At 37.2% G+C, this 13,177-nt stretch overlaps 1 protein-coding gene across 11 annotated transcripts in view; it reads left to right on the top strand.

Annotated features, from left to right (window-relative positions):
• OTOGL (otogelin like) overlaps positions 1-13,177 on the top strand; it is a 105,098-nt gene that overhangs the window by 25,897 nt on the left and 66,024 nt on the right. For 10 of the 11 annotated variants that reach the window (XM_074902806.1, XM_074902799.1, XM_074902798.1 and 7 more), the window contains exons 17-25: positions 501-678; positions 1,662-1,786; positions 3,572-3,781; positions 4,566-4,731; positions 5,847-5,921; positions 7,056-7,108; positions 7,809-7,971; positions 11,182-11,289; positions 12,552-12,690. In XM_074902806.1, coding sequence (XP_074758907.1) covers positions 501-678; positions 1,662-1,786; positions 3,572-3,781; positions 4,566-4,731; positions 5,847-5,921; positions 7,056-7,108; positions 7,809-7,971; positions 11,182-11,289; positions 12,552-12,690 — 1,217 coding nt within the window. The remainder of the gene's footprint in view (positions 1-500; positions 679-1,661; positions 1,787-3,571; positions 3,782-4,565; positions 4,732-5,846; positions 5,922-7,055; positions 7,109-7,808; positions 7,972-11,181; positions 11,290-12,551; positions 12,691-13,177) is intronic. The other variant, XM_074902800.1, reaches the window with a different exon arrangement.

Below are 13,177 nucleotides of genomic sequence, written 5' to 3'. Positions count from 1 at the left end.
GCCTTAGTTCACATACAGTCTAAGGAAGGAACTATACTGATGTCGTATCAATAGTAGTGAGAGAGAACCTTCTATCTAAAGATTGCAATACACTTTACAGACATCTGTTAATTAATCTTATAGCATCTCTGGAGACTAAGAAACAAGTGGTTTCTTGTCTTCTCATTGCCAGAGGCATGCTGTTGCATTGCTTTCTTCTAAAAAAAAAAAAAAAAAAAGAAATGAAAGAGTGGTTTCTGGGTAACTGACAGGTACAGAAAGGTGAGAGATTTTTTTACTGTCAACAGTATTTGCAATTCCTGATTTGTGCTGCTGATGAAAAAGTTATATAGTTTCATAAGTTCAGATGGAGAATGGGTGAGGTTATTTGGCTGCAGGTGAAGTTGTGCATAGTTTTTCATTTTATTTCTGAGTGTTCAAAATCTATTTTGTTTAAGGGGAAAACTAATACAAGCTGGATTTCAGTGACTTTGGTTTTCTTTTTCTTTTACTATGTGCAGGGGCTATTGAAATTCAGAATATATCTTCTTTCTTTGTTCAACTGAAAGCTAGTTTTGGTTTGAAGATACTGTTTGCTAAAGATGGAGAGAGGATCTATGTTCAAGTTGATGTCAGCTGGAAGAGAAGAACATTAGGATTATGTGGAACGTACAATGGGAATTTGAGAGATGATTTTCTGTAAGTTGCATATTGTACATTTAGATTGTGTTTAATAACAAGTGAAAAGTTTTGTTGAATGTAATAATGTGATTACTTAATTTCATTAACATGCTTGTACCTTATTAAACTAACCGGTATAAAATCTCTTAATTAAAATGTTAGTCACTTTTTAAAATATGAAACTCATAAATTTAGCTAAGTGTGGAGGTTTGACCACCAGACCCAGTACACTAAGTCATTCTAAGATGCTTAGCTAAGTAATTCTAGAAAGCTACCTTATTATTTATAGTAGTTATTGGATGATGATATTACTTGAATGCACTTTTTTTTTCCTCCCTGTTGCTCCCTTATCATCAGAGCAAATACATGAGCACTGACAAAAAAGAATGGATGATAATACCAGATCATCCCCATATGATTAACACTTACTACTGCTTGATTATTTTTTTTCCCACATCAATTTTTAATGGGAAAAAAATATAATTCTGAACCACAGGAAGAGTTTAATTAGAAGGACACACTTTCCTTATTCTTTTATTTCATTTCCTACAAAATTCCTCAAGCTATAATATCACAAAACTTTTCTAGCAATTATAAATGCTTTTGAAATACTTGGTGAAAACAGTATCAAAATGCAGACAACCTCCCTCTAGAACACTGAAATTAGCTAACAAGTCAAATTTTTGACATTTCACTGAGTGTATGTACTTGAATAAAGGCCAAATTCTCCTTTCATTAATGCCTCCTTGAATCGATTTCAGAGTACCTGAATTAAGCGTGAGGGCAGAATTTGAGTGTAAGAGAAGTTTTGTATGAGTAAAGTATTGAGGAAAAAGCTTCACAAGTCCTCTCTTCTTTTATACCTCACAGATGGAAATTCTTTTGGCATGTTGAATGTTTAATGTGACTATGCATCTAAGGCTTTTTGATGTACATGCATCCTTACCCATGTAGTCCGTAAGATCAGCAAGATGCTTGCAGTGTTGATTTTTGCTTTCCAGTTCTCCAGCAGGGATGATAGAAGGGACCCCACAACTTCATGCCAATGCATGGAAGGTTTCCTCAGCTTGTTCTGTGCCTATCAATATTCCTGTGGTTGATCCCTGCAACATTAATCAGCAAAATGGTATGTTTTCACATGGAAATCTGGAGTTAGCTGTATTTTATTATTATGGGATATTTTTTTCTCTGTGAATGAGTTGCACATACATGTATTTCAACTTCAGTTTTAGATGTACACTCTTTCCTTTTTATTTTTTTGGCAAAGACTATTCTTTTCATATATTTAGCATGTAAAATGAAGTAAGTCCTTTGTAAATACAAGCTAGTTGACCATTTAATGCTGGGTGTACTGGCCATGATTCCTAAATTCTGCTGTCTAATAGACATCCAGAGTGTTAGGCAGAACACTTTCTGTAGTCCTGTAAATTATGCAAGTCAAGATGTGATGCAAGTTTGTAGATTGACAAAGAAAGTACAGGAGACAGTGTCTTGCTGAGTGTGTTCAGATCAAAAGTCCTCTCTCTCTGACTTCTCCATGCTTGTTACATGAAAAGTTTCTTTATCCTAAATCTACACTCTCTGAAACAAATGGATGAAAACAATCTGAGCTCTGTGGATTTGTTCAAATTCCTGAGTGAAGATTTACTTTTGGCTGGTTGACATGCCTATGTTTTGCATTGAACTTTCACTGTCTCCTTCTTTCCATGTTGCTGTTCTTTTCAGTTGATGAAGACAATGGACAGACAGTAGTTGCCAATTCTGTCAGAATTTAGTCTAATATTTTTAACGTTTCAGACACAAGACCTCACTAAGGATGTGGGATCTGGCCATATTTAGAGTCTGTGGGAGCAAGCCTAGAATAACTATAAAACTTTAAGAATCTGGGGCATTCTAAGACTTCCTTCAGCATTGGCTGTCTTCTAAAACAGTACATCTCAGCCAAGTTTGCTCTCTCCAAGATACTTCATGCCTCACCTTCAGTTCTGTGCTTCCTCAGTGGAAGGTGGAGTTTGACATAAATGTAAGCTGCTTAGAGCAGGAGGGTGAACTACATAACCTGAAGTCCCTTCCAGCCTGACTTTTCCTGTGATCCCGTAATCACAACTGGACAAAACAGTCCCTGAGTAAGTGGTCCTGCCTTATGCTACCACCTGTGCTGAGCCAGCACAAGCATTTTTCCAAGTCTGTGATGATGTTAATCTGATGAAACTGAAAAAGAAATGATTGTTTGTTTGTTTACTTACTTTGTCAGGTTACTTTTCAACCAAGTCAACTTCATTCCTTGAATCTAGTTTACTGAGAGATTCCAGAAATCCTTCTGTCAGTGTGTGCATGTGGGAATGAACAGGGAGGATGAAGGGTAGGGACACTTTTTTAGCAGCAAAATTGGCTTAAATATGATCCACACTATGGTGTTCCTGAGATATTGCACCGTTCGGGGTGGTAGTATGCTTCAGTGGTAGGAGGAGGATCTGTTGGCAGTAGAAGGTATATGGCCAGCTTTGGACTGGCATGCCCTCAAGCTCCAGTTTGTTATTCTTCTTCAGTCCACCTGCCAAGAAGTATACAGCCACTGTTGATTTCAAACCTAAATGAAGCCACCAAGTAGGAAAAAACATATTTCAAGCTCTGGAGGTCTCTTCTAACTAATTCTTTTGAGATGTATTATTTTGCCATTTAAGTTTCCTGCACTACTAGAGGAAGGCATAACTGGTTTTATATAGTTATTTTTATCTTAAGTGAAGTTTATTGTTAAGGGACCCACTTACAATGTCAGTTTTAAACTATAGAACTTTGCAGAAAGACATTGTATGCAAGTTTTTGTTGCACAATTGGCTATGTTTGGTTTTAATGTTCTTAACTGTTATATTAAAATGGATCTGGCTAAAACAATGTCACCTTCTTTTAGCTGGGTATGCATCTCACTGTGATATCATCAATCAAGAAGTTTTTGCTCCCTGCCATGCCTACATCAGTCCAGGACTATACTACCAGCTATGCCGCTTTGATGCATGCAAGTGTGGAAGCAGCTGTTTGTGTAATGCTCTGGCACACTATGCTTACATCTGTGGCAAGCACGGGGTCGTCATTGACTTCAGATCTCATATTTCTTACTGTGGTGAGTAATGTTGGCAGAATGGAGTATCTTTTAGAAATGTGTAAAATTCTACAAATATAATTTGCTCGGCAAAATACAGGGATTGACATTTTTTTTCTGGAAACTAGAATTGTGCCATGGGCTAATGACATACTCAGGGGAGAATGCTAATAGCTTTTACATTAGGCATCTGAGTTGGGGACCCTGAGATGCCCCACAGGGGGTCCTGTTCCTTTCCATTGGCTACAGAGAGAATTTAAATTTCTGACTTTGAACCCCTGAGTCATATGGAAGCCCCTATTAGGCTAAAGTAGTCAGGGAGTGGCAGAAGCAGGGCTGTTTCCTAAGAAAAGGCAAGCCAGGGTGGTGGGGGCTCCCCAGGGCAGTCAGGGCAGGGTAGGTAGTGATTTGTCAAGTAGAATATAGCAATGATTTGAAACAAGGCATTCCTAAAACATGGAGTAATGCCTCAAGCTTAACTGGACCATTCTTCCTCTCTTGGAAGCCAGAATTACTAGATAGACACACCCACCACACACACAACATACATGAAGAATAGACACTTACTTCTTACAAAATAGACTACTCCAGCCAAGGAATTGTCTAACATAAACTCACATGAATCTAAACATTTCTAACTTAAGAAATCAGTAAAAAAGCATAGTTTTCTTATGCATTTTAACTCACCCCAGTGCAGCAAGAGACCATTTTGCTTTGCTGTTCTGCACGCCCATGATATACTTGTTTTCTATTCACAATTTAAGAGCATGTTGTTCTCTCTTCTCTCTCCCTCTCTCTCCTCCAGCTGTGATGTGTCACAGTGGTATGCTTTATCATCAATGCTCTTCTTTTTGTAAACACTCCTGTGCTTCATTTTCTGTGGCAAATATCTGTGGTGATGACTGTGCAGAAGGATGTAATTGTCCTGATGGGAAATATTTTGAAGAGTCAGTCAACTTTTGTGTATCAATGTAAGTCATAAGAAAACAGAATATATGCATAGGCAGATTTTCCTCTTTCCAGCAAGATTTAAAGTAGTTTTTCTGGTGTTTCTCTCAAGACGTAGATAACCTAAACAGGATAGCAAGCAATATATGAAGATTTCATATCATTTTGTACCAATCAATAGTGGGATCCTCATCTGCTACTGTGTGTGCAGCCAGCTACTTCACTTCAGAGAAGATATATCACATTGCTTTAGAGAAGGGTGATGAAAATTTTTAATTCATGGGAAAGCCTTTTCACAGGCAAATCTTGGTTTTAACACTTAAGAAAAAATGAGAAGGAATCTATGTAGTAGAAATCCATAAAGTCAGGGATAGTATGGAGAAAGTGATTAGGACTGTCTTTTTTTTCTGTCTCACAATGCAAACCCCTTCAGTTAAATGCAAGGAAACAGTCAATGAAAGGAAATAATTTTTGTACACTGTGTACCAAAATTATACAGTTTACCACCATGGGGAGTTTCTGAGTTCAGGTACTGAATTAAAAGCTGGAATGAATGTTTATATAAATTTCAAGATTATACAGTTATTGCTGTTCATGTGACATATGTTTTGGAAAGATCAGGGAAGTTCATACTGTAGGGATAAAGACTGTTTCAGACTATTAAAGAGTGTGAGATAACTTGGTATTCCCTATATTTTTGCATGGTTTCTAGCAAATTCTGTTGCTACTTCTGTCCCATCTGGCTCTTATCACAGACAAAGTTAATGGATTTTGCTATGGTAGTTCCTCTGTCCCATGATTTTGACAGTACTTTGAATGGGAAAAACATATTGCCATACTACTCCCATAACTGTGAAGAAAAGCTCCTTTCTATAAGACTAATGCACAGAAACAGTAAATAAATAATATGGAGATTGAGGGAAATCCTGGCCTTGGTGAAGATGGCAGGAGTTTTGCCACTGAATTCATGCAGTCAGTGTCATCCTTTAGGTTTTTCATTTAGAAGTATACTGTAAATATAAAAACTGAGTTAATGAATTATAAGGCCCATTTATCATAATAGTTTGATAAATGGATTGCCCTTAAATCCCACTTCATCTTGCTTTTGTGTCTACATGAATAAATATTCTTTTAACAGATCTGCCTGTCATTGTCATTACAAGGGCAAAGCCCTCCAGCCTGGAGAAATCCTCCCAACGCCAACAGGCTCCTGGTAGGTTTGAGCATGAAGAATTTTATCTTTCATGTATCACAGTCTGGATGTTACTCAAGGACTTTGAGAACTTTTTCACCTAGAATGAAGGTCTATTGCATCAAGATTTTATTTTTGTTATACACTTACTAAAAGATTAATATAAATTGGATTATGTACCTGCCTATTTTAACAACAGAATAACCGGAAAATTCTGTGAACCAGGGACTAAAGAGTAACTCAGAACACACACACAGAGGTTGTAGTCCTGTTCTTAGACCTGGGAACATTATGATAGCAATATGAGGCTGTTTTTGGAAGAATGAATAATGTGATTCTATTTTGGAAAGTCTTTCAAACAAAGTCTTGCAAGGAGCTATATTTGTGTCATTTTGTATTATTAATTCATGATGGAATCCTGACCTCACTGAAGCGAGTGGGGAAACCTCCCAGGTTTCCTGGTCATACTTGTTCATTTTACAATAAATGTTCTCAACCTGCTGATTTAAAATCATGTCTGTGACTTGAGTGTCAAGGAGTGTCAAGTGCTGAGGTTTTATGTATTATAGTTGTTGTAACTGAAGCTTGGTAATCATGTAGTTCAAGAGGTGAGAGTAGGAGCAACATTTTTTCTGCCATTGCCATGCCTCTGCGCTGCATTTTTCCCCCCCCATTTTTTATAGGAAAATGAAAAAATGAGGACTGCGTTTATATATGTATTTCTCTGCAATTCTGTATTTTATCATTAAAAGACTAAAGCTGTGTATCCTAATGTCTGTGCAACAGGAAATTTGTGTACTCTATCATTCCTTATTCACCAAGGCAGATAAGATTTTCTGTTGCACTTCCAGCATCCTGAATCACCTGGCTCTACATTCCCGCAGAGGCTGACATATACCCAGCTTCCTTTTTATTTCAGTGAAAGTTAGGCAATTAAATAGTACATAAACACCTTTGTTAGTTTGGGCCCTCATTACAGATCAGTGATTAGAAAACACCAACAAAATGTTGGTCAGAACTCATGCTTTCAGATCTTAATCCTAATTTTCCCCTTGATTTCTGTTTAAGTTGAATTAATTTGTATTATCATTTTTAACATTGTGGCTACAAAAAATTTTCCGCTTGAATAAAGATGGGTTTGTTTTTCTTTTCCAGTCAGTGTTTGAATGGAACGGTGAAATGCACTGAAACCACTACAGAAAATACAGGTAATTTACAGTCTTGTCTCATATTACAGTTGCACAGAGAAAGTTTTTGACATTGAATAGTCATTTGATTTTCACCTCATATGTATTTTCATTATGAGATACTTAATGTCATGACATATTTAAAATAGGAGGTTAGGAGCACAAGTCTTGGTCTTTTCTCTTTCCTTTTTCTGTAGCACAAATTGTACTACTAAGTCACTTGGGGAAACTAAAAAAAATAAATAATTACATGTGAAGTGCAGGTCAATATGTTCTCACGGGAATACCTAAAATTAGGCTCACTATCCATGTTTAGGAAGCCTTAATGTCTTGATTTCTAGAAAGTAATTTTTTAATTAATTTCTAATAGTTTTAGAAGGGATTTCAGTACACCGAAAGGTACGCCGCTTCTGAAGATTCTGTCTACCTAAGGCATAATTACTCCATCTTTCAGAATGGGCTGTGTATCAGACCCAGGGTACATAGATCCAGATACTTAATATTAAGTTTTGGTCTATTTTTTTACATTAAAACATATAATAATTTTATATCTCTGTAATACAAATGAAGTTATAGACTTTTACTCAGATTGTATTCTTATGTATACTGTAATGTAGGCTAACTGTGCATTAAAATAAATAGATTGTGAACAAAACCGAATAGAAAACCTTCAGTGTAAAAGAGGGGTTATTCTCATTCAACCTGCATTTTGTATTTGAAGTTCACATATGCCCTGAAGGAAAAATCTACTATGACTGCAAATCTCCTGTGCCTGGATTACCAGCAGCGGGTGTGAATTGTGGGATATCTTGTGCAAACCTTGCCATGAACTTCTCCTGTGTCCCCTCACCACCCTGTGCAAGTGGCTGCATTTGCCCCCCTGGGTAAGCTTTGGCAGAACAACCTGGAACACAAGCCACATACATATTTTTCAAGTTTAACTGCATATTTTTTTGCTTGGTTTTTAAATTCCAGTGGTATCAAACCTCTACTTTTGAAGCTATTGTTCTATAAAATTTATCTTGCAGATACACAGTCTGCAAGAGGCAAACTCTTTCTTTTGTCTCGGAGTGTCCTTTCACCTTTCTGCTACTGTGAGGCTCCATGCTATAATGCTTCCTCAGTTGGAGTCCCTCAGTTTCTCCATCCTGAGACTATGATTCCACTATCCCATGAGATATCTAGCTTGCTACCAGTCTGATTGGCTGGTATTTGGGGCTCTCTGGGCAGGAGATGACTCACACCACTTGGCACAGTGTAGTTTATTTGAGTGTAAAAGCAAACATGACAAAAAATTCGTAATGTAAACCATCTGTGTTGTTGCTTACTGCCCATGTAATTGCCTCACCTAGACTTCTACTCAGGCTTACAGGACTGATGCCCAGCCTGGGGCAGGGAGGCGAGGGGTGCGGCACGGATCCTGCCCTCTCCCCCTTCATTCTCTCTGCCTTTCTGAACTCAGACAAAGTTTTTGTTTTCTCAGCTCATATATTTGGATTTGGTGCCCAGAAACAGTCTGCTGAGCTTTGCAGGGGCCAAATCAAAGTACAAAACCTAAAAGCATTTGTTGTGAAGTTTCTGACAGGATCAACCACCACTCCCTCAATTTGTTTCCATTCCCTCCCCGAATTCTCGCTGTGCGCATTTTCAGATTTAAAGAATCATTTATGCTGTGCAAATTGCAACAATTTGACCTCAGGTGGAGTGTTCCCTGTTTTATTTCTCAACCTTTGATTTTATTTCACTATATGGTGTAGCCAGTAGTCCCCTGACAGTATATCAGCTGTGCACAGATCAGAGTGTAATGAGACTGCTAGAATTCCTGACAGATTTCAGACATAGCTGGTTAAGATTTCACTAGTTGTTCTTGCTTGGTATTCTGTAGTCCTCTAAAACCTCTGCCTGAACTGAGGAGTTAGCTGTCAAGACCATTAGTGTTATAGGAATAAACAACTATTTTAAACACAAAGATGCATGAATATGTAAAAGGCATCACATAAATATTGGTAAATTTTAACTGAAACTTCACCATGGTATTTCCATGAACTTAAACTAGCAACATTATCATGAAAGTTTATTTGAAAATGTGAAATAATTAAAATATAAATTAAAAAACAGAGCTAAAGCTCTATTCTCACAGTCAAGTAGTATTTCACCGTTTCAAATTGCATTTGTTACTTGATTATTTTCTGAATGATAAACTATAAAAAGGGGTACAGACAAGCCAAATCCCAAGTTTCTGTTAGCTAATGGAGTAAAGCACATGAATTATTTTGTTAATAAACACTTATTTTTCTATTAGATAGAAAAGTAAATGTGTAATATTTAGTGCGGTTAGTACCATTATCAGTGTTAAATTGTATTTCTGGAACCATTATGCCTTTCAGGCTTATAGTTTCAAGAAGTGATTATGGCTTTTTGCTAGGAAGGGGCCAGCTGGGTTGTGTTAAAAACTGGCTTCAGAAGTTCTCTTTTTGATACAAGAAAATGTTAAGCATATACCTCACAATATTAAACCTATATGGACAAGTCATGAAAGCCTTGTTATGAGAATTTTCACTGTTATGTCATTGTTTTATTCTCTTAAGATGTGGTTCTTCTCTTTGATTCTCCTTTCCCACCTTATTTCTACTAATACCCACTGTTTGACCCAATGACATAACCCTCTGGGGTGGAATATTGAATTATGCTGGAGACTGGCACGTTATTCTGCATCTTGGGTAGTTATGGGGCTCACAAAGTAAAGCAGCTTGTGCGTGGCATTGAAACCCTTTCCTTTGGGTTTCAACCCATGACATCATGGACTGTGGTATGCAAAAGACAGTCCTCTTAAAATTAAAAATGGTTTACATTTTCTATCATTCTATTCTTGCACGACAGCTTTTACTTCCTTTAGTCAGTACTTAAAGAGGTGTCAATAGGAAACATTGAAAGTCTCTGGTATGCTATAACAATTGAATAGAATAGCTCAAAATTTCATGAGGAAATGAGCTAAAAATGACAGTAAATTAATCTCCCAAAGATACACTGAAAATCACTCTAACGCTGAGCTAGAGATATAAGAGGATAAACTGAATTACAGAAGTGTGAAAGAGTAGTATGGAAAGGGACCTCCTGGGGCTAAATTATGCTCCTGCCCTTAGGTAGCATCAGTAATGCCTATGTTATTTTTGGCAGATTTTTAACCTCCATTAACAGAGACTCTAAACGACCTTCCCAAGCCAACCATTCTAGAACTTTCCTATCTTTGATCATTTTTCTGAACACTTGACTCTTTTACTTAAAACTAGTTAATCTTTAATGAACCAGTAACTATGGGGAGAAGAAAACTCTAATCTGTGTATTCCTTTTAACTTTAAGTGAAGCAGTCTCAAGATCATACTTCAAAAACACCTCTCTCTCTAATCTCAACTGTGTGTTACAATGTCAGCTGCGGGATTTGCTCCCCTTAAGAGCACATTAGGAGTGTCAGTAACATTTTTTTAAAAAGTTAATGTTGCTGAACAGATGGAAATGAGGAGACAGCAAAAAGTGATTAACCACATCTCCGGATCGCTTATTCATGATCTAGTTAGATTTGCTGCTTTTTGCATTAAATGCTGCTTTTTTGGCTTAACTTTGTTAGTTGTTTTCACTTTCCCGGGGTAGGCAGGTAACTTCCACCACTGTCTTTTGTAAACTGTTTCTTTTGTTCTGCTAACTCTGCGGCAGCTGCCATAGCCCAGCTCACTATCTAGTGCTCAGAAGAGGATGGTTGCTGCTCTGCGCAGAGGTCTCTGCAGATAATACACAGATGCTCTGCAGTTTGCAGGGAGGAGTACCTACACTACCTGTGCTCTTGCACAGGAGCTGCTGCCCCACACAAACATGCCCCTTTGGAGGTAGGAGAGCTGCAGCTGTGAGCTTCACAAGGTCTCCAGCTGTGCACAGTGGAGTTCATTTGATTCGGACAGCTTTTGCTGCTGAAACAATTGTCCTGGCTAGATGGGAGACGGGCTGCCCTTGGCAGGGTTTAGACAATACACTACACATTCAGTTATGTTGATCTACTTGTGAATTTTTGCTTTCATCATAAGAATTCTTTTATTTTGAAGGATGGCTGAGCATAGAGGGAAATGTTATATTCCTGACAGTTGTCCATGCACCTGGAAAGACAGGGAATTTCTGTCAGGAGAAGTGATAGCTACACCATGTTATACCTGGTGAGTGACATGCATTTTGTATGCTTCCAAATCATCTGGGTCTAGCCACAAAGTGAAACTGATACAGAAAATGTTTCGAGTGCATTGAAAATCAAAAATGTATATGCTTGTTTACAGACAGTTACAGGGTATTTCTTTTATTAGGCTCACTAACAGACTTGGAAGAGTAGGCAGACTTTTGAGTGAGTGCTTCTTCAGGTTTGAAAAGGAAGCAGAAGATATCCAAGTTAAAAAGCAAGTCAAGAACAAATGCTTGATTCCACACATACCAGTTAATCTCTGAAAGAAAAGACATTTGGAATTTTGGAGAACAGAATATCAAGAAAGACAACCAAGGAGAAAAAAAAGATAACTGTATGACAGTGGTAAATAGTCTGCTCCCTTGCAAACTGGACTGTTTGCAATGTTAGTTACTGGTCAGCATGAGCGACAGTATAGGAAGATGATGGGGAAAAAAAGAGAAAATAAAAAAGCATTAGAATTGGAAAATGAGCCAGCACACAGTATCTTTTTCAAGGATCCTTACCTGACTGATACTGATGCAAAACAGTTTTTTAGCCATTATAAATTGCTAGCCAAAATATCTATCTTCAGTTAAGTGTATATTTAATAATAATAATAAGTTGGGCATGGCAGCTTTTAATCAGTTAAAAACTCAATTGGCAAATCAACTGAGCTCATACACTTAGACAAGCAGAACTAGAGGCTGTCAGTACTACCTTCATACAAATTCATGTCAGTCACTGAATGTAGCTGACAGGAAAAGTAATCCAGCAATATATCAGCATTTATTTCTTAAACTCATTCTGTACCTGTCTGATACCCTGAAATCTTACAGGTAGCAACTGGAGGTCTTTTGCGTTGAATATATGCAGATTTTAATCAAAATTTCTTGAGAAAAAAAATAATATTGATGTTTTATGAATGAGCATGTTGTGGCATGGTGTCTTATCTGCACTGGAGGCAGTAATGGAAATATTTGCATAAGCCATAAAAATTTAAAGATTTTGCATTAATTTCTTATGCATTTCTGTTGTACATATATACTGATGGCAAAATGCTCAACACTTTTCTGCCATGGCATCACCAATAACTTCAGAAGCAATCCATAGAATAGCTCTGTGTTTCAAGGTCTGAGAATTTTCTTCCTTTCATGAATTTCTGTATGGCTTGAAATAGAGAACTTAAGAAAGGTTTTTCTTGAAAATAAAGAGAAAATGACCCTGCTATGAGAAGATGCTGATTGTTAATTTTCCTTACAGTGTTTGTCGGAGAGGGATATTCAATTGCACTAGTTACCCCTGTCCTGCTGTATGCACTATTTATGGAGATCGACATTATTACACCTTTGACGGATTGGAGTATGATTATGTCAGTGACTGCCAAGCTTATCTGCTAAAGGTAGGAGGTTTCTTCATACATTTTCATGTGTCCAAATGAAACTTTCTGTGAGAGGGCAAGTATTTTGAACATCAGATGATCTATATAGAACATTAAGAAAACAGGTGCAGAACAGATGTGTCCAAAAAGAAGAATCTGTAGATGATATTTTATGCTCAGCCATTTGAAAATGGTACATGGGTGTGTTCTTATATATCTACGTGGCCTAGAGAAAAGTAGAAAACCATGTTTTCTGTTCTACCTTAACCATGCTTTCATCACAATGAGCAAAGAATGACACTCTAGAAACTGTTCTAGAACTAAGTATATACTATAAATTTATTTAATAATTATCTATAAACTCTGCTTGCCAGAGGGTTAATGATGACCTCGAAGGCTGCTTGGAATCCTTCTTGAATGTGATCTGCATCATATCTGGAATGTGTGTATATAATAATATCAAACACAATGATTTCATAATTCAACAATGAAATCCTTCATTAAGATT

This window comes from Athene noctua, chromosome 3, assembly GCF_965140245.1.
Source record: "Athene noctua chromosome 3, bAthNoc1.hap1.1, whole genome shotgun sequence".
In the NCBI taxonomy this organism is placed as follows: Eukaryota; Metazoa; Chordata; class Aves; order Strigiformes; family Strigidae; genus Athene; species Athene noctua.
This window is presented reverse-complemented; position numbering and strand designations above follow the sequence as displayed.